The sequence below is a fragment of the Phaethon lepturus genome, unplaced genomic scaffold (assembly GCF_000687285.1).
Source record: "Phaethon lepturus isolate BGI_N335 unplaced genomic scaffold, ASM68728v1 scaffold5229, whole genome shotgun sequence".
NCBI lineage: Eukaryota > Metazoa > Chordata > Aves > Phaethontiformes > Phaethontidae > Phaethon > Phaethon lepturus.
The window spans coordinates 1-22,358 of NW_010565410.1; the positions used below are offsets into that span (position 1 = coordinate 1).

The 22,358-nt window shown below is 46.1% G+C and overlaps 1 protein-coding gene across 1 annotated transcript; it reads right to left on the reverse strand.

Moving 5' to 3' along the window:
* Positions 1-4,033: 4,033 nt before the first annotated feature.
* On the reverse strand, positions 4,034-22,149 carry NEURL1 (neuralized E3 ubiquitin protein ligase 1; the record flags this gene model as incomplete). The annotated part of the gene is made up of 3 exons (XM_010295166.1): positions 4,034-4,537; positions 5,899-6,045; positions 21,469-22,149. Coding segments are annotated over 3 exons (1,070 nt in total), but the record flags the coding sequence as incomplete, so codon positions are not given.
* Between the last annotated feature and the right edge of the window lie 209 nt (positions 22,150-22,358).

Below are 22,358 nucleotides of genomic sequence, written 5' to 3' on the forward strand. Positions count from 1 at the left end.
ATGCTTGGTCTCGGCGGAGAATAGCTCGGGAGCGATGGTGGAATTGCAGATCTGGTTTGGGTTGGGTGAGCCCACGGAGATGGACTGGGGAGGGAGGTGAGGGACAGCGGGATGACTCCAGTGATGCTCAGCAGACGGGACTGCAAAGCTCGCCGGGGCTGTTGCACATGGCAGCTGCAGGAGGGAGTGAAGAGGCTGGGGGTGCGGGGGGGGAGCATCAGGGGACCTGTCCTGGTCCCTCTTGCTGGTGCCAGGAGCGGGGAGGGTCCGAGTTTGGCCCAGAGGGTTAGCACTTCACTTGTCCTAGTATGTGGCAGTGCTTGGGCTCAGGACTTCTGGCAGGTGCTGTCAGTGTCCCTTGCTCCCGAGGGGACTTCCCATGGCTGGGCTGTGGCCAGAGCAGGCTTTCCGGGCCCACTAGAGGTCCTCCTGTCCCTGGGAAAGCTCTTGGAGTGTGTGCAGACTTGCCTTGTCCCAACAGCTAAGAGCTCCTCAGGAGGGTGGTGGAGAAAGCTGGGGTGCAGGGGTTTCACTTTACTGAGCCTAGGAACTTTTAGGTTCCCTCCACTGGGGAGCTGTTAGAGCAGAAGAGCTTCAGCTGGAGAGGCTGAGGACACCTCTCCTGGGAAGTCCCCGTCCCTTGGCAGGTGGAGCACCCACTCTGAGGGAGAACTCGAATATGTCCTGCGACAGGAGAGAGTGATCCAGCCAATCTCATCTGCTGAATAGTTGAACAAAAAGATGGGGAGAAAATCTCACACAACTGTGTTATAGATGTGTTGCCAAGCAGAGCCCTGCAGCAGAGGAGCTACTGGATTTTGTAGGAACTAGCATCACGCTGGAGAATCCAAATCCCACCTGGGTCCCTTGCCACATGCTGAGGAAGCACCTGCATCTTTCCTCAGCATCTCCCTTGGCCAGTCCATGGCTTCTCAGTGGGCCTTCTCAACATGTTCAGGGGAGGATCATCCTGTCAGGTGTTGGACTCTACAAAGCTGGGTGGGGACACCTGGCTATATCGCTACTGCTCTGCCTAATCTTCAGCCCCTTATTTGGCCCCTACCAGGCTGAACAGCATGGTCTTGGGTTTCCTCACAGCACGCCTTCTCTTTCTTGTTCTGGTGAAGGCTTTTTTTGTGGTTACAGGCACTTGGGAGAGACCATGCAAACAAGGCAATGAGAAGGAAGAAGCTGTGGCTTCTCTCTGGGGAGGGTGTGAAGAAGTGCAGGCGTGTGGGGCTTAAGCTGCAGGAATATGGTTAGCCCTCACTTTTCCTCTTGGGGCCTCCTTTATTCCTTATGGGTGTATGGGGTCCAGCAGAGGGCTATTCCTTATCCAGCTGTCAATACCCCCTCATCCTCAAGCACTGAAGGAAAGCCTGAGCTTTCTCGGCCCAACTCCCTCCCAGGAAGAGGCTCTTGTGCCACCACTGCTCTTACCTCAGCCTTGCCGCTGCACTGCTCATCGTCTTTTGCCTTGATTGTGGCAATGGTAAATACTGAGTTGCCCATGCTGCTGCAGGATACCTAAATCAACTTTATTCACAATCAATCAATCACAGTTATCAAATTTTTCCACAATGAGTTATTCTTCTCTTTAAACAGAACACGAAACATCTTAAAGTAAAGCAATGAAATGCAAATGACACAAGAACACGGAGGTACAGGGGAACCTACACCAGTCAAACAAAACAAAAGGTTAGGATTGTTGTTACTGTTACTGCTTTTGCTGTTTTTTTCTCTCTGGAGAGACCCTTGCTCTCCTAGTCCCTGCTCACAACCAGAGGCCAACTGGTGCCAGGAGCAGGACTTAACCCCAATTTTTGAGCTCCGATGTTGGGGGATGCTTTCAGTTTCTGCTAACTAACTCCTAGAGTTTGGTCCACAGTAAAAGAAACACAGTTACATATTAAAACACTCAGCATTTGAAAAGTGAAAAGGGAATTCACACCACTGCACTGGTACCCACGGATGGAGTTTCTTGAAAAATAAAATGTACGCCTTGGCTTGCCCTGCGTGGAGGGGAACCAGTCCCACTGGCATGGTGAAGGCTCGGGAGGCTGCTTATTGCACGTTTCCCCACATCCACTATTTCATCAACACCTTCCTAGGTGATGAACCCTTAGGTTCCTTCTCTCCAAAATCTTTCCACTGGAGTTTGTATAACTAACTACTGAAACAGGCTCCCTGTGCCTGCTGGTCACCGCTCTGTCCTTGGGCAAACTGGAGGCTGGCTGCACACCTGCGGACCAGCTGTGCTCCTGGTATGGCTGCTGTGACCTCCCCCAGACTCGTGCCAACCCAGCTTCCTCCCACCCCTCAGTGAAGGCGTCCAGGCACAGGAGCCATGGCACGCCAGGGCTTTCAAAAGCTGGCCCAGACTGCAGGGCAGGGCTGGGTCAGGGGTGTATGTGAGAGGTATAAAGCAAAGAAATAACATAAATCCCTGTAACCAGAGTATCAGTGTTCAAGTTAGTTCCTGCCCACCAGGGTGGGCTGGGGATGGCTGCAGACCCCCGTGGTAGGCTGCAATGATGGCGGTGCCTTTAAAGAAAGGCTCTATGATGTGCTCTCCAGCTAGTAGCCTCTTTTTTCATTTCCTTGAGAGGACAGGGCAAGGACATCTTTTCCAGGAGCTCTTGAGAGCAGCCTCTGCAAGTGTTCCTTCACCCACCTGCTGCCTGGTGGGGCATGATGCCCCTCTGCAGCAAGCAGCTCTGTCTACTAAATATTTTTATCTCTATGCCATGTCCTGTCAGCGGCCATATGCTGGGGCACAGGAGAAGGCTCGGCAGGAGGAGTGTAAACAACTCCATGGCCTTCCCTGGCCTGGCCTGGCTGGCAACATGGCAGGGCGAACACCACTGCTGCTGCACCCCAGCCCTGATCACCCCTCACCGTCTCAACCTCCCACATGGCCCTGGAAGGCAGCAGGATGGGGCCGGAGGGGAGAGAGGCAGCTCCTGCTGCTGTGGAGCCACGCTGCTTGGGCCCAGCAGCCAGCAGCCCTGGGGCCAGGCCAGCGGCCGTGGTGGAGCAGCAGTTGTCACAGCAACCATGGGGGCTGCATTGCAGGCACCTACCATGGGGACAGCGGGGCCCCCAACTGCCGCAGGAGGGAAGGGGGTTTATTTAAATAAACCAAAGTAAACCAAACCCCTCAAGCTATTTTTCTTCTTTCCTCTCTTGCTAACACATAAGGACAGCCATGTCCTGCCAGCGGGCTGGCTGAGAAGGGCAGAGTACCACCTGGCTGGTTTTGTCTTAAAGCACAGTGATAAAGTTACCAGTAAATGAGACCCGCAGACATGTGGGTTTTTACATTCTTCCCCAGTGGGTTGGGGGTTTTGTTTCTTCTTTTCTTTTATTTTCTCCCTCACAAATGCTGTCAGGATGGTAGGCAGAGGAAAGGTGAAGGAGTCACCTGCAGACCCATGGGGGCAGAGATGCTGCCAAATCCCTCATGCTGCATGGAGACCATTTGGGACAAGCCACAGCAAATTGGTGGTGGTGGGGTTTGAGAGCTGCTCATCATGCAACAGGATGGCGACAGGAGGTGGCTGGATGCTGCTGTGAGGAAGCAAGGCCAGTGCCAGTGCTGGCTGCCAAACCCACCGTTCCTCTGCCAGGGAACGGCAAGTCAGGAGCAGGGCACAACCCTCTCGGGGCTGCCGTGGGGCTGCTCTTCTGCCTGCAGACATGGGGTGGGTTTTGCTTCACACATCCTGGGTCCTTTTCTGCACTGGCCCCACCCTTTCCACTGTGAATGCACTCACTGCACCTCGCTCACTGGGTCAAAGCTTGCCTTGCACCATCCTTTCTAAGGGGCTTCCTATGGTCAGGCTGGTTGTACACAGAAACACGTTGCTTGTTCCTCCTCTTCTGCTAAGCTGTCCTCTGCACACAGGGTGTCTTCAGAAGGTGAGGTGTAGCACTGAAACTTTTACGGCTTGCTGTCCCTGCTAAACATTGGAGATGCCCCTCCACTGCTCATGGTGTAGAAAAGGGATGATTGCACCAGCTGGTTTTTTTTGGAGATAAAGTTTAAAATCCACAAGGAAGACTAGTCCATCGTAACTTCCCTGACACACTGGAGTTCAGCCCCAGGGCTTGCTTGGAGAGTAGAAGAGCAGTGTCTAAGCTTGTCTCACCTGTTGTCCATGGAAGAGATCAGGGTGGTGGTGGGCGATGGTTTTTGAATCTCCTGGGTGATGAACAGAGACCAAGACCTGTCTTGGCTGTTTCACAGCCTCCTCCCCATCTGCCCAGTGCCCACCACAGCATCTGCTGCTGCTCTAAGTGCTGCGGTATGTTTTGATGATATCTTTGATGGCCCGTCTGCAAATGGGGCAGCAAGCGTTGGCCATCTTCTTGAGCTTCAGCCCACACGAATAGCAGAGACACATGTGTCCACAGGAGTAGATGACTGTGTCTACCATGTTCTCGTAGCAGATGGTGCATTCATCTCCCCAAGGACCTGAGACAGTTGGGGAGATGGGTGACTCAGGCAAGCTGATGGGAGAGTTGGGAGCTGTGCCTGAAACACAAAGAACAGGGTGACTCATGCTGCTTAAAAGGCTTCTTGACACCCGAGGGTAATTTCTGCCCTGAAGCCAGCTACAGAGAGGAGGAACCATGCCTTAGCAGAAACGGATGCTCCAGGATGAGGGGTCCTTCCTGTGACCTACTGTCCCACTCACTGAGCTCTGATTCACATGCCAAGGCTCAGGGCAGCAGAAAGGCAGCATCTGCTGGGATCTGCTGCCCATGCAGCAGAGCAAACCAAGAGGCAGCTGTCCCCATGCAGCAGGGACAAAAAGCAGTTTCACATTTTCAACCCCCTGTCTAAACATTAACAAAGGAGGAAAAATCAGGAGGGGTGGATCAAGCCATCTGCTTTGAAAAGGGAGAGGCCAGGTGGCACATGGTGGCAGCAGCTCCCAAGATAAGCAATGATTCATCTCTAGCACCGATCCAGGGAAGTGGGCCCACAACTGCTGGCTTTTATGCTAGAAATCACCCTGGGTGGACTCTTCAGGACAGGGGTGGTGGTGGTAGCCACACAGACAGCTTCCAGCTTGGTGGGTACATTGGTTCGAGAGCTATGAGGGGCTGCAGTAATTATACTCACGGCACAACTGTAATGAGGCCTCCCCAAGAAAGCCAGGTAAGGTAGCAAGATAATGAGAAAATTTCTATTATTTCCCCCAAAATCCATTAAAAATCTAAATGTTTGCTGTCACCAGTTATTAAACTTGACACTGACAGGTACCTTCAGTGAAAAACACTCTTGGTTTGGAGAACAATGACAAGGACTTGGTGAGTTATATATACCACCATCAATGCCTTGGGATCATGCAGGTCCCTGGGGTTTTAAAAATGCTGCAGAACAGCCTATAATTTTCTACTGCATTCGCATTTATCTAAATCTCACTGGAATTCACTGGCATATTAGAAATACCAATACTGCCTTTTTCTGAAGAGGGTACAGTAGGTGTATGGAGAGGGAAAGGGTGCCCGGGCAGCAGGCATACCCGTAACTCCAGTCTAAACTAGCATGCAGCGTGTCACTGCCACACAGCTCTCCAGAAGGAGCTGTGCGTCACAAGGCCACGCGCATAACAGAAACTCTGCTGCCTCCCTTGGGACCTTTCACGATGAAAAGGGTTAGAGAAATATTGCTGTCTAGGCATCTAAGTGGCTTCCATGTAAAACAGACTGAAAATAGACTTTGCAGAGGCTCTCCCCCTTCCTCCCCGAGGGAGCTGACAGGAGATTCTGTTGATCATTGTGGGTTTAGAGTCCTGGGAGACAAGCCTGAGACCATGAAGGGAGGCAGTGCAGGAGTGGGCAGAGGGAGGCAAAGGAAAGGCAGAGACGGGATCCCACTACACTTACCACTGATAGAGCTGCAGAGGGGGCCAGAGCCACATGTAGACAATATGGGGTCAGAGATGCCGCTGCAGAGGACAGTGGGGGAACTGGGTGTTGATGTGGGCGAGCTCGGTGTGGACAGCCCCAGCCTCTCGGCTAGTATGGTGGAACCTGCACCAGGAGAAAAGAAACCCACAATTATTTTTAAAAATTCGGGCTGATGAGGCACTGGGGATATGTGGCAGTGGGTGCAACTCCCAGTGCTTGTCAAGATTTGTGTCCCATCAGCATTAAATCTAGGGAAAAGATAAATGAAAAAAACCACTCTCATATGCCTTTTTAAATGCTAGCAGTCAGCCCTGAAAAGACATTGAGTTCCCACAGCCCCTGAAATTTGCTGGAACTCCTTTAGTCATCATAACCCTTTGTTTCTGCCATTAAATGTATCTCAAGTCATTAAGTGCAATTACTTCCCTTCTGGTTTCATGCTCATATGCACCCTCAGCACTATATCTAGTGATGGGCTTGTGGCCAGTAGAGGACACAGCCTGCAGTAGGGTGGGCTGGACTCCAGCACAAGAACATATCACCTTGTCAAAGCACTCTACGCTAACTCAGTGCAAAATGCATCATCCCAGGCTCTGACAAATTCATGCAAAGTCACTCAAGGACTTCCCAGAGACAAACACGAGGGTCTGGCAATCAGGAAAACTTAGCTCTGCTCACTACTCTGCCACTTTTGTAGGGTGGCCTCTGTCGGAGATGGATAGCACGTGAGGATAGAAAAAAACAGGTTGAAACCTCTTCAGGCCAGCCAAGAGGCAAATCACCAAAATGCATTTGGCTCTGGGATGAGCAAGGACACCTCTCCCCCCACAAACAGGAACAATTTCTCCACTCCCCACATGTCTGGATGTGATGGCTCAAGAGTGCAGAGCCCCTCCAAGTCCCTTCTAGGTGTCCCCAGCTCCACTACCTCCTGCTCTCAAGGCCCACCATCACTTCTGTGTTAGTGTGGTCTGCCAGAAAAGCCAGGTCTACCCCACAGCCTGCTTGGCACCCTCCCTCCTTCTCAAGCTCTTTCTTCTGCTGTTATAATTACAAGTATCTTAAAGCCCCGTCTAGAAGGGGAAAAAAAAGGGGAATGCTTAAAAGTCTAGCTGCTGCAAACGTTTTGTAGGGGAATTTCATTGTTAACGATGCGGCCTGGTTTTCAGTAAGACAGTAGTGAGACAGCGGCATACACGTGCATGAACCAGCGTATGGTTTCTTGGTGGCAAGAACTAGTTTGCCTGTGGTTTTAAAGTTAAAGTTTTTAATTGCCCAGCTGAGAAGACAACCAGTGTAACTCCAAATCAGAACTAAAATGCTAAAACTTCTTCATGTTACCATATAAGGAGCCAAGAGACACAAAGGGTTTGGATCTGCAGTGTCCTTGATGAGTTGGAGGGTACTCTCCAGGGAAAAAGCAGCAGTAGGAGGCCAGGAAAACCCCATGTGCCAGAAAGGTCCTTCAGTTCCTATTTGCAGGGAGGCTACCAAGCCAAGGAGGACCAAACCTGGGAAGCAGGGACTCCAAGAGCCAACTATGGATTATGCAAAAAAGCGCAAAAGCACACTGGCAGCCAATGCCAGATTCTCCTGCCCCTTTTTAGCAGAACAAGACTGAGCAGTTTAAGTGTAGCATAGGGACTGGGGGGTCTGTGTCATGTTTCGGTCAAAACCTGTTCTGAGGACAGCGTACCGGAGAGTAAGTAAGTAATTCGCTTCAGCCTTCAGTCCCTCAGTTCTACACCCCTTCAAATGAGGAGTGCTTTGCTCACAGGCAAAATCTGAAGTTGAATTAGCCTCTGTAAAGGACTTTGGGGTGCTCACACTTGAGATGCTGTAGAGAGGCACCTCCTTTATCATACAGACGGGAGCTGAAGCTGGAGTTTAGCTCGGTAAATATGCAAAGAGAATGATGCAGCCTCTAATGACAGCCACGAGCAATGGCCCTTCCCTTCCAATCTGACAGATGACCGTAGCAGAAAACTTGTCCTGTGGGTAATACACACTGTAAACAGGCCCAGCAGGGGCACAGATTTCAGCTCGCTCACTGCACACAGAACAAATATGAACACTGAGCAGCTGAACAAGTTTTTCAAGCCTTCCCTTCTCCTCCCTGCAGCCTGGAGACATTTCTTCCATTTGGCTGACACACAGCACATTGCATTTCTAACATCAACCTGGTCATTTCATTAAATGCAAAATAAAGACTATTACGAGCATTTTTTTCTGGGCTAATAGGAGAATTTGGAGGTACCCCAAGTGTCACAGAGTATGAACTGATGAAGCATGCTGGCAGCAGTGCAAAACGGCCCTTCTACAGTGCAAGGAGAGCTCATCAGTGCAGAAACCACAATCTTCTCTGGTTGCGGCCGGTCTGAGTCACAAAATGGCCTTACCCAAGACCCAAGGGCCAGCGCACACCTTTCCAATTCTTTCTCCTAACACAAGGCACAGCTCTTGACTTTTCTCCAGCATAAGTATAGAGCTTTGTTTAAGACAATGAGTTCCCTAACAGACAAGACACACTTCTCCCTTGGTGACAGAATAATCAACATAAGACACGTTACTCACGCTGTTAATATATTGCTGGATGGTGTGCAGATACCATGACAAGGAGCATGGAATGAGATCATGTGCAGGGTGGAATGAGTGTGGCCAGCTTGGCTTAACTAAAACCAGATACATGTGCTCAAGGCCAAACATCCTCATTGTGTGCACAGTGCTCCCACCAAGAACTAGCTTTCAAACCATGATTTTAAAACATTAAATAATTCTAAATAAATCGATTTAAATAATGATTTAGAAACATTCTTCCTTTCCGTAAAGCCCACAGGTACATTGTCCCTGCTGCTACCTTGTCTCATGCTTGATCTCAAACACACTGGAATCACCTTTAAATGGATTTTGAATCAATTCCATTTGCTGTTTTATCTTTGCAAAGTCCAATTATTAGCAAAATCCAATGCAGATTGACTCTTTCTCTGTACTTCTGTCATCATTCTGGGAGAGGTGCAAATAACAAACCTCTATGTTCACCCACAAAAAAGAGAGTATTACACTTCCAGCAGAAGAGAGTATTACCATGGAATGTACAGACGACAACATGCCAGGAAAGGCTGTTAGTATGCTAAAGGTTTGTGATTCAAAAAGGTCTTGCCAAACTGGAAATAGGATCAGAAATAAAGGGGATGGTATTCAATACAATCAAATGCAAAATGCAGCACTTACTTACTTAAGCAGAGATAATCAGCTACCCAAATAGAGGACAGGGAATTAGTCCATTCAACTACAAATACAGCTGTCCTACAGAAAAAGGCCTGGGGACTGCTGGAGGTCACCAGATGATCATAAATCAACAATGCTGTCCCGTTATGAAAAGGTTGCACCAATCCAGGGTCATATGAGGCTGGTTAAGGACTGGAGCAGGAGCCTGGAGGCACTGTGGTATCTCGGTCCCTGGAAATACTCAAAACTTGACTGCACATGGTCTTGTGCTAACCTGGAAGTTAGCCCTGCTTTGAGCAGGAAGTTGGATTAGATAATTCTCAGGGGTGTCTTCCAACCTAAAATGTTGTATGATTCTATGATTTTAAGATGGCAACATTTTTCACAGGCTGCTAAAAGGAGAGAAGAAAAAAATCTGGTTTTCATGAAAGTTCTGGATAAAACAAGAAATCGAGGGTTCGGACTCCTAAGGTATTCAGGTTAGACATTATGTAGATAGGGAAGCACTGTAAAGCAATCAGACTTCCTAGAGAGACTATGGCATCTCCATCATTAGAGCTCTTTAAGAACAGGAAGGTGAAGTAGGTAGTCTCTTGGGATCCCATCCAGCATTTATGATTTTTATGAGTAGTTATCTGTATCCATAATTGCTCTTTTATAGAACATCCTAACTGTGACCAAAATATAGCAGCTGTGGCCCTCAGAGATGTTTTTGGCTCTCTCTGTTTATTGTGGTGAACAGGCTGGTTTTCCACTCTCAGGGGATATTTCGTGAGGTTGTCCCAACTTTTAAGCAGACATCTTTTTGCTCATCTCTCTTAATGGCAGCTGTCTGGAGAAAGCTGTGCCACTGAAGGATTTACGTTGGTAAGAAAGAAAGTCAGATACAATGTCAATACTTCCTGAAAATACAGAAATTTTTCCATTAACTCTCCCCCTTAATTCATTTATAAAAATATTATTTCTACATTTTTTTCTCATAACAAAGCGATTATGTTGACCTGCTTATTACTGCATAGGCCCCAAAGAGAGAATCGGAAAATAACCACAACAACAAAAGCAGGTGGGAAGAGCAATGTGCTGTCTGTATTTTCCTCTGAGTGTGCTTAGGGGCATTTGCTATGATGCAAGTAAACCCCCAAGGCATCTCTTTGGCCTAGAGCAGGGAGTAGCTGCTATGAATCTGTTCCACAGCTATTCCCAACCCATTGCTAGCAAGTCGTATATTAAGACTCCCAGACTCAATCTACAGCTGAGATGATAGAAAAGTAATGCCAAAGAGCATGTTTCTTCCTTATACTGTTGACTTAGGATCACTGAAGGTTGGGAAACTACCAGTTTAAGGTGTTCATAACACATTTCTTCATCTGCTATCTTTTCCTGAGAGAGGTGATAAAGGGGCAGGGCCATTCCTGGGACTCAAATAATGACAACAGGCTGCACTCCATCAGATTATGAAAAACATCCACCAGGCAGTGAAAGGTACCCAGTAACTTCTTGGGATTTGACCAGGCCACTCCTGTCCCAGTGTGGGGAGGAGTGTTCATGTCCATAAGGAGACAAAAGTAAGACTCTACTCATTTTATTGTCTGCCTCCCTCTCTTATCCCTTTCCCCTTCAAAATTAAATTCAACATAATATAGTCCCATTGCCCTTTTTCAGATCTTAACCCAAAAGGCCTGCAAGCACGTTTCCCTCAGAGCACTGGGACTGTGCTTGCAGTAGTCTTGCAGAACCTACAGGCTGAAAACGTCTGCTGCTTTGAAGTGTAAATGTGGTATTGCATAGTCTGGAGACTTTGCTTTTAAGAAAGAAAAGAAACAAATGAGCAATACCCAGTGTTTGCTGGCTGCAAAGAGGAACGAGTATCATGACTTTTGTCCCCAGAAATGCTTTCTGGCAACACCACACACCATCTCAGGTGGTTCACTCATGCCCTGCTATTTGCATTACCTGTCTAGGCTCTTAATGACTATTTCACAAGCATTATAAAAATAATGTATAACCACTCAGTCTGCACTCCAGAGCTATCCTTTTTTTCCCCTTCGAACCCATTCAACTTAAACTTTGTTTTTCTTATTATAGGATGCTGTCAGTAAATGACCACTACTGCCCAACTCACAGTTTACATAGTTGGATCCACTTCACCTTTTTAATGGGCTTTCCCTACCCATATCCTTCTTAAGGACTATGCCACAATCTTAACTAAACATTGTGCCTAAAAGACAAAATATGGGAGCCTCCCACCATAGTTTCTAAGGAAGATAAAGTCTTATGCAACATACTGACTTGCCCATATGCCGAGTATCATGTGGAGCACACTGACAGCCCCTTCTCAAAAGAGAATACAAAAACGTAACAAATTTGCTGCATAAATAGGACAGCTAATAAAGATCAGGTAATTACCAATAGTAATTACAGATTTTCAGTGTTGTTCCATCCATTCGCAGGTCCCAGAGCTTCCAGCACAAAGTGGAAAAGATTAGAACAGCTGCCGAAATCTGGCTGCAGCCTTCAGCCGGCATATTTAAGAACACTCAAGAGAGCTGTGCACTTATCATACATTTTAGTCCAGTAAGCACTGGGCATCTGACAGTCATAGTCATTTAGATGCCTTTCAAAACTCTCGATTGCCCTTTGTTGTGAGCCAGACTTTTAAGCCCGTCAGCTAAAATAATTCCCCTATCTCAAAAACTGCTCAATATCCATTCTCACATTGAACACTCTCAATGTATCAGGGCCATTGATTTTGTTATCTGAATAGGATTAAGGTTCTTTCAAAAATCTGGCAGAACTGTGGGTACTGAGCTCATGTGAACATTTCCCTATGGAGGTCCATTGCTTAACACGTGGGCTCCTGCAGTGTGAGCAAGCCGTGATGTTACGAGACTGGATACTAGAGCAACTTAACCCTGTAAAGTCATATATTTGCTTAATCTTATCTACTACAGAACTTTGACTTTATAGTGACCACTAGTATGTGAACATTCTTGATAAATAACCACATGCAAGACTGGTAGGACTGGACCCTCAATTTCAGTCCTTACTATTATTTTACTGGAAAATCTCCTACATACGTCTTTTTTTTTTTTTCTGCTCATGGATATAGCTTGTGTAGAACTTTCCCACTGTATTTTTTCCTCTTTCATTGTCCCATTTCAGAAAAAGGTAGAGAGATACTTTTAACTATTAGAGAATGCAGACTGGTGGAATTACACAGCTATTTCACATATTACAAGAGCAAATACCCATATTGAAGATGCAGTGGGGAACCTGGAACAGTACACTAAATGTGTGTTCTCTTGACCTTGCAATTTAGTGGCAAGACGGAGTATACTGAGATCTCCTGGGTACTTTCCTCTGTCTTCTCCCAGGAAGAAAGATGAAGTTTCTTTCTTGGGATGTTCCCCAGGCAGATGTCAGACTAACACCTCTCCCTTCACACTGACACTAGAAATCTCGGTATTCCATCAGTGGCACATCCACTAAAAGGTGGGTTTTATCAAGAAAAGTTTTGCAAGACCTAAATCCTTCCATGTTTTATTTCAGTAACTGGTTTTCATTAATGCAAATGTTCCATCAACCGTAGAGAGAGCTGCAAATACCAAACACAGTTTCAGCAAGACAGTCTCAATATTAAAATGACAGCTCTACCCACAGCGTGTTCTCTGCTCCAGAGAGCAGCCATATACATTTCTGCACATTATCACATTTGCTTGCCTCCAGCCAAGGCTGCAGGAGAGCTATTCCATCCCCCAGGGCCACTCAGGTCTTGCCCAACAGGGACTTTTGAATCCATCATGCTAAAACAAAGGAACAAAGCTTGGAACCTGTTGCTGCCTGGGCACATGGTAGTTAAAGATCAACAATAATGTTTGGGAAGGATGTAAGCACATCCATCAGTTCTGAATGCTATAAAATACATTTATTTACACAGCCATTTGTTATGTTCCCACGGTGATGGGAACAATACTGCATTGACCAGAAACCAGAGCTTCCTTCCCCTTAGGCTCGATGTTTTTTGGCCAACCATGCTCTCAGAGCCCAGCCTCTATGCTGCAACTCATCCCTGCCTCTCAGGTGACCGACATCAGTTGATGATCCATGGGGGTTTTTGCATTCAAGTATTTCCTGGGGGATTTTAAAACTGTTCCAAAAAGAACAATATTACATTTTGTTCGTTACAAGCCCATGAAAACATAAGGGATTTTGCATTATGCTACAGAAATGTCCGGAAATAGGTCAGAAAGCAGCCTGGCAGATTTTGCATGCAAAACCATAAGGCCTGTGTTTGCAGATGGGTGTTAAGACAACCACTGTTCAGGGAAGTAAAAGCTAGACTCAAACCACACGGAGAACAACAGTTCAGACTTTCATGTGGATCAGAAAAGGAGTGTACTTTATGGCTTCACTGGAGCATTGCTGTCTGTTATGTCCAGAAGGGCAGCAGGGCACCAGCACATCTATTACCCTCCTGCAGTCATACGAACGTTCCAGTTAAGCAGGAGAAATATGAAAGCTCCAGACACCACAGAAGTTTTTGATCCAGCACCTCTCACAGCCCAAGCGCAATGTGCTGTCTGAAAGCAAAGAGCACAGAGCAAACTTACAAGGTATCTTTCCTGACCTGGTAGGTGAAGTTCAGCAGCTACTCGGCACTTCACCCTGCAAAATCCTAAGGGCATGGACACCATGCAACGAACATCTAGCTGAACTGAAGTGAAAGAGCCTCTAATGGGGCTCCATCTCTCAACCTGACAAATACTAGACCAACAAAGCACCCAGACAGCTACTTAGACCAATAAGAGGTAAAAAAAGAAGCCTGGATTGACTAGCTGAACAGCATGAAAAATGAGAGTTGGAACTTTCATCTTGTTTAGGAAAAACAAACTAAAAAGCCCTCTAAAAGATCACAGATATTAATTACACTAACCAAAAATGCTTCTGTTCATAACAGCACCTTTTTCATCTCTATCTCAAAAAGGCCATTTGGCTCAGAGTATCTGAGACCACTGCAGAAGTGGTTCTGTGAGCAAAAGGAAAACTGCTGCCTAACCCAGCACCTCCATGCTTCATGCTTTTCCAGGAGGGACATGTATAAATAGGGTGGCAGATGCATACAGGAAACAAATACTTTCACTTTTCTTGGCCAGGACTGCTCTGAATTTCTGTGGGACACCCTGCCAGATGAAAAGGCATCTGACAAAGAAGGAAAAGAAAGAGTTTAGTCTGCTATGTCACTCTCACAGTAGCCAGAATAACTAACTCATGCCAGTGTTAGTTCAAAGAACAGGCAGATTTTATCTGTCCTGACAGGCAAGTTGCAATTCAAAGAGGCTGGTATATGATCCCATATCCTGTATATTCACTGCAGGCAGGCAGAAGCGTTATGAGATAAGGGAGATCTATACATCACTTACTATGAACATCTCACTGCAGTCAGGGATAGTTTATTATCCTGGTGATGATGATAATTTCTGTTCTTGTGGAGGAGAGTGCAGAGGAAAAGACATTTGCAAGTCCTGTGGCTTTCACTTAGAGGAGGTCTGCTTGCTTTACCCAGCCTTTACTCAGATGCTGGCTGATACCTCAGCACACAGGGTAACGCTCACCGACTTACCCATGGCAAGTGTGGGTTAATTTTGTGTCACATGTGATGAGATGTTTAGCTGGATGGTACAAAGGTGCCACTAGCAGGTAGTTCTCTGACATTGCTGACACCAACCACAAGGGACAAGCATTTGACTGCATCCAATTCTCTGTGACAGTGCAGTTTTCCAAGGCACAAGTTGTTAAACAGCCTGTCCTCTATAACACAACAGCTTCCCTTTTTGCTAATTCTCCTTTAAAACAATTAATATAAAACAGGACGTGAATGGAGAGCCCTGTGCAGTGCTAGAATAAAGCCCAGAAGTTACGGACCGTGTAATACTCTTGTGCAGCTCTTACAACTTAATATCAATAATGTGTACTTCACTTGCAATGAGAGATAAAACCATGCATGATAGGAGGGTTTATGAAGAGGCATCGATTAATACAAGTGAATTTCTTTCCAAGAGGCACAGAATGTTAACTCTCTTCCTGTCTAGTCTCTAACGCCATAAACTACCACATACCCTGCAGTGCATAGGAACTCCAGGCAGTTAGGTGCCACACAACACAGGCCTGTTTGTTAGATCCCAATCAATCAGCTTAATGAGTCCATTTTCCATACAATGGGAAATGTTTCCAAAATAAATTAAAAAAAACATGCACGATAAAACTCTGGGGCACTTCTAATTGAATGCTTTTTAAAGGAAGCAATTCATTACATGCATTTCTGTGCAACAACTTTATGCATTTATCAGGTCTCTCTTGCGCTGTATTTAACTCAGCAATTTCCACATCACTGGAATGAGCCAAGGCAGAGGAGGATCAAGTTCCCAAATGGGTAACCTTCTGGCCCACATCTGAGATCAGAGATGAGGGTGTGTGATTTACTACTGCAAAGAACTAGTCAGCTTCTCTCAAACAGGAGAAACTTACATATTTAGAGCTGGAGAACCAAAATCCCAGATTCTCCCTGCCTGTGTGAGAGACTTTTCTACAAACTGTACCTGCTGTCTGCACCATGGGCAGTGTGTGTAACAACTGTACACACCAACGATCATTTAAATATTTTGCATGCTCGCTGCAGTTAATTGTACATGCAGAGTAAGTATATAACTGCACCCAGAGTAGAGAACTTTTCCCAGAGACAGGTGCTCTACTAGTCCTGGGACAGTCAGGGAGCAACTGGCCAGCTCTTCCTTCCCTGCCTTGCCATTTTTGAGTCCATCAACCAATTTCAAGAAAATCTGAAAGAAGGATGGAAACCTCAGCAACAACTGCTTGCAATGGGCAGCTAAGTAGGAGCCCCAACTCAGTGCTCAGAGTAAAGGAGGCAGGAGAGCTTAGCCCACACACACTCTGCATTTATCCAGTATGGATGTGAATACAGACTTACCCACACCACATGCTGGCTCTTGAGTTGTTTTTTTCCAAGCCTAATGCTGGCTCTTGGCATCCAGAGAGCTGCAATATTGTGCAGCTGTTCTGGTGGGGCTGGAGTTACTGAAGTGCATGGATAGAAAGGACACAGATAAGTTGGCAACTCAGCTTCATTAGTATGACTGTTGATGGAACATGTTATTTCATTGCTCAAAAGAAAACTTCAATATTACTGGAACGGATGAAATTCACAAGGGAAACCACACCAAAAAAACAAAATAAAGGACATGAAGGAAGATGTTTTACATGCTGGTGATTCACTCGGAGACAAAAGAAAATGAAAGAATATCCCCAACCATATGGATCCCCAAACACTAAATATATAAACTTATTGCTGTGATAGCTCCTCCAGACATGAGTCACACATTTTAAAACCTTATGGGGTCGATCAATTTAACTTCATAAATGAATTACACCACCAAAACCAGACCAAAACCAGACCAGTGTATCCAGACTGGCTCATTTCAACCTTTCAGAGCTGTCAATAAAGCTGTGTGTAAGCTGAAATGATTACCAGCAAAAGCTGAAAGCAGTAAATCAAATTTAATAGGCTAGTTTTCCCAACTGTACAGGAATGACGACTGAAAAACGCCAACCCAAGCCTGAACTAATGGAACTACCCTGAAGGATATGCAAAGACTGTTTCATTTCTACATGCCTAATGTTCTGCGTTTCTTTTTGGTTGTCCTATGTGCATAACCCACAGAATTTCTGAATTAAGACCAGCACTTTACATATAAAATATTTAGAAAGGCTTCCAATCCTGACAAAAAGATCTATAGCCTCCCTCAATAGCTAGTTCCTGTAGTTAATTACCCTGACTTATGTTTAATTTAAATTTGCGTCCCTTCATTTTCCCGCAGCTTGATATTTTTTATGCTATTATCTGCAACATTAAAGTGCCCTTCTCTTTCATTTATCTTCCCTCGATGTGGTCAAGTTGCCTTTTACCTTTTCTTTGCAACAAATTGACATTCTTCTACCTCCCACTACAGATGACTGTGACTTTTACAGGCTACAGAGGTGCTTCGGTTTCACTTATTTTCCTTTTGCTGGGGTGACATAAAGAAAAATAGTGTTTCCAACCTCATCTTTATTTTCTGCTTTTTTTTTTTTCTCCTACAGCAAATAGATTGCCAGTATATTATGCCAGACTGACAAGGTGGAAACAGAAGTCAGAATTCTTTACTATCAAGCGAAACCTGCACTGCCCTCCTCTCTTACAGAGTTCTGTAAGACCATCAGCCTGTATAGAGATGGTCTCCCCTGATATTTAGATTAGGAAATAAATGTTGTATCCCAAACACTGTGGAGTAACTGTGGTCAACAAATGTAAGCTTCTGTGCTAAAGCCACAAGCCAGGAGAGACCTGAGCTTGGTCCCGCTCTGGGTCAGGACTAAGTAACTAACCTCAAGGCGTGAAATGTAGTATCCAGTGATCAATCACTTGAGCCATCTTGTTCTCTGAGTCAAAAATAAACCTCCTCTAGGTGCAAAGAGTGGCATTGCTGCTCTCCACCTTCTCCATCCTCCAAATGAAATAGAAAAGCTGGAGAGGAAGCAAAACCAGCAACTTTCATTTCATTTCTAGTCAGCTGTAGTACTGATGTTCCCTTAACACTGCTTTGATTAATCTAATAATGATATGCCCCCAGAAGTAGAATGACATCTGCTATTGAAGATAGGTTTGGTATGATTATGCCTCTTGCAGTATTTGTGCGTCATTTCTTTCAAGGATATGGAACTTCACTTTTTCCATTAAAACTAGAAAAAGATGACTATAAACATGTCTTCTCCTGTGATATAAAGCTCAAACTACAAAAGATAGATCACACAAAATTACTCTTGTTTGCATTCCAAAGACGGAGCTTGTCATTAGAAAGATGAATACTTTTATATTCTTCTTGCATTTTCTAATATTATAATGACAGATATTACGGCAAGCACCATAATCTGCTCCACTGCAGTGCAAACAGTGCACATCACCTCCCTAAGAACATTTCAGAAGCTAGAGATGGGAGTTCATTATTTTCTTTGCCTTCTGTCAGAATATTGCTGATCCACATATTACTGCAGTTGCAGAGATGTGCAGTGTTGGGACAGCATCAGTGCTCTTCTCTGGGCAGTTGCACTGTACTAATACTGTACTTATAGTGGGACTGTACTGCTCCCAGCACTGTTATACTGGAAATATAGGTTTGAAAAGCTCTATTTGTATTTTAATACCTGTTAAAGATTATAGGCAAGCTCCAATTTCATAGCTTTTAACTGGGAGATAGCAGCTTGCTGCCCAAGCTGACGTGGATAAAGCTGTACACTCAGCAGGGTCCTACCCTTTCTTTGAGAGAGGCAAGGTCAGCAAGCCCAGTTCTTTTCACTGACATCTCACTTAAGAATGATAGCTCATTTTCAGCTTCTCTTCCAGTGACCAAGGCCTGAAAAGTCTGTTATGTGGTCACAAATACAGGTAGTGAGTTTTCTAACTCAGCAGATTTCATTTCATGGATTCAAACACAAATTTATCTCACACATGTCTTGGAGTGTACCAGTTTGGGTTGAACTTGTGAGCAGGTAGGGAGGACGTACGCAGGGACTAGGAAACTATTTGCTTAGCAGGAGGTTTGCCCAGGACGCAGGACGCCTGCATTCAAGTTCATGTTCTGTTGAATTTTGTATGAGGATGTAATTCTGTCCCTCTGGTGAGATACATGCTCTCTGCCCTGTTTCAGAACCTATTGCAAACAAACTATTTGCTTTGTGCAAAAACTACCAGAATTACTGACCTCATATGAAAGGAAGCACTGGACGATGACTTAGTTTTACCAGTAGCTCAATGACCTGAGGATGTTTTCCTTCTAACGTATACACAAGCATTTAATCTCTTACTTTACTGGGATCTGTTTGGCTTCACCTACCATTATCACAATGACACACTGGTGAAGAGCAGGGCTAGCCATGGTTTATGTACAGCATGCACAACAAATGTAATCAGGCTGAATTATCAGGGACTGAGTCTTGGTCTCCTGGAAATAAATTGCGGTATTACATTTGTCATCTGTGAACCTTTAACAGGCACAGAACACTCACAGCATAGGCCTATGATCAACTTTAAGCAAATGATATAGAGCACTTTAGACTGTGATTAAGGTGAACTGGACTCTGCAGAGAGATGTGTGTGTTCACCACGATTTATCTTCAAAGATTGTCTATAAATCCTAAAAAAGGAGGTGCTTGTTGGATTTTGGTTGTTTGCTTTTTTCCCTGTTGGGTAAGAGGGGCATTTTAATAGAATCGTAGAATCATTTAAGTTGGGAAAGACCTTTAAGATAATCGAGTCCAACCATTACCCTAACACTGCCAAGTCCACCACTACACCATGTCCCTAAGCACCACATCTACGTGTCTTTTAAATACCTCCAGGGATGGTGACTCCACCACTTCCCTGGGCAGCCTGTTCCAGTGCTTGACAACTCCTTCAGTGAAGAAATTTTTCCTAATATCCAATCTAAACCTCCCCTGGTGCAACTTGAGGCTGTTTCCTCTTGTCCTACTGCTTTTTACTTGGGAGAAGAGACCAACACCCACCTCGCTACAACCTCCTTTCAGGTAGTTGTAGAGAGTGATAAGGTCTCACCCTCAGCCTCCTTTTCTCCAGACTGAACAACCCCAGTTCCTTCGGCTCCTCCTTATAAGACTTGTGCTCCAGACCCCTCACCAGCTTCGTTGCTCTTCTTTGGACATGCTCCAGCAACTCCAGCTTTTCTTGTAGTGAGGGGCCCAGCACTGAACACAGTATTCGAGTTGTGGCTCCACCAGTGCGAGTACAGGGGGATGATCACTTCCCAAGTCCTGCTGGCCACACTAGTTCTGATACAGGCCAGGATGCTGTTGGCCTTCTTGGCCACCTGGGCACACTGCTGGCTCCTGCTCAGCTGGCTGTCAACCAGCATTCCCACATCTTTTTCCACGTGGCAGCTCTCCAGCCACTCTTCCCCAAGCCTGTAGCGCTGCATGGGGCTGTTGTGACCCAAGTGTGGGACCCGGCACTTGGCCTTGTTGAGTCTCATACAATCGGCCTCCATCCATCGATCCAGCCTATCCAGATCCCTCTGCAGAGCCTTCCTACCCTCCAGCAGATCAACACTCCTGCCCAACTTGGTGTCATCTGCAAACTTACTGACGGTGCACTCAATCCCCTCGTCCAGATCATTGATAAAGGTATTAAACAGTACTGGCCCCTATACTGAGTCCTGGGGAACACCGCTTGTGACCGGCCGCCAGCCGGATTTAACTCCATTCAGAACAACTCTTTGGGCCTGGCTATCCAGACAGTTTTTCACCTGGTGACGATTTGAAGCAAAAAGGAATATAAGTGTATTTAAAGTTATATGAATATAACAGTATAAATAAGAAATGAGCATTTTCAAATCGTCTCCAGTTAGCGGAGTACCAGGAATTACATCATGTTCTCAGACTCCATCATTTACTTTCTGACACTGACACCAGTAGAACCATGATATGGTCCAAATTCATGGCCAAACACATCCTACACTTGCATCCAATACACACACACACAAAAATCAATTTGATCCTAAGCAAATGCTATTTCAAGGCTTTTCCCTCCACACCTTCAAAACATGACTTTTGGCATTTAAATGAAGTACTTCAGTTAACAGAGCTTACAAACAGAGCAAAAATATCAAGCCTCCAATAAGGCTGGAGGGCAAGGAAACCCCTCTCCTGTTGAGCTGGTCAGTGCCACGCTCTGTGCACCGCTGGGATCATGAGGCACAGGGCTTCCTCTCTGCTTGCTAGCCTGCCTCTCGCATATGAGCCTGGGGAAAGCAAAGGGACCACATTTTTTGGGACTCGGTCATACCAGATAGCTAACACACAGAAAAGGGAATCAGATCTCATTTTTCCTGCTGGCGATGCCCTACACTAGCCCAGCCTGAAGCACGTCTCCTCCCCCTTCCTTGCGCCTCCTAGGTCAGTGGTGACCATCTATACTTTAATGGAGGTCTCTGAGACTTAATTCATTACCTGAAAAGAGCTTTGAGACCCCCAAGTGAAGGATGCTAGAGAAGTGCAAAGAGGTAATTCTTGGAACTCATATCCTTGTGCTACATACGTGCTTTTGTACTTCTTTTTTCTTTTATAAAAACAAGTTTTGTACCTGATCCTAGAGCAGGGAGGCAGCCATTTATTCCCTCCACCCTTCCCCTGCAATGCGTTGCACCTTGCTGTTTTTGTGCGTGAGGTTCGAAAAAGGGGGTATGCCATACATACCCAACAATCGAATTTGCGTGACCGCACCATGTAAAACGAAGAACATCCAGAGGGGCTGGGAGCAGTCCACGCAGACTTGCATGCCAGTGCCAGCACCGTTGTGACTCAAGTGCAGCTCACCATCTGAATTCACCATAAATCCCAAGATGTCTCCGCTCTGGAGGGGCACCACGACTCGGCAGATGGCCCAGAACTCCTTTCGGTCAACCAAGGACTCGGGATTATAGGGGAGGTCACTGGGGCGCAAGGTGCTGGGGTCGCAGGACGTCACCCCATAGGACAGTGTCCCCGTGCGCACTGCACTGGACTTGTTGATTTTGACGAAAATGGTTTCATTGATCCGAAGGGGTCTGCTGGTGAAAACCAAAGTCCTCTCCTCCCGGGCGTGCTCCAGACGGGCCACGGTTTGGTCGTCAAGGATTTTGACATGGGGTCCCCGGAGATGGTGGAAGCGGAGGTCACTCTCCAGCTGCGAGGGGAGGAGGTGGGAGTGCTGGGAGTTGAGGGAGTTCTGCGGGATGGGACATGTGGTGGCCATCACATGGAAGGTCTCCTCCTGCAAGTTGAGGTCGCACAGGCTGACCGAGAGGCGCGTGTCCTCCGTCTCCCGCCGCAGTGAGGGCCGGCGGATGGCGGTGAAGGAGCGGGGCCGCAGGCAGTCAGGAGGAATGATTTCACTGTCTGCAGGGACAGAGAAAACAAAAAAGGGGTCACTTCAGAGAAAATGAAAATGTCCAGGAGTTTGCAAATTGTGATTGGTTTGATTGATATGTTTAAAAGGGAAAATCAGAGACCTGCTGCCATTAATAAATTTTCCCCTTTAAAATATGGAAGCAGAGTATCATAAAATGTATTTGCAATCGATTGCTGTTCTTGTACTCTCCCCACCA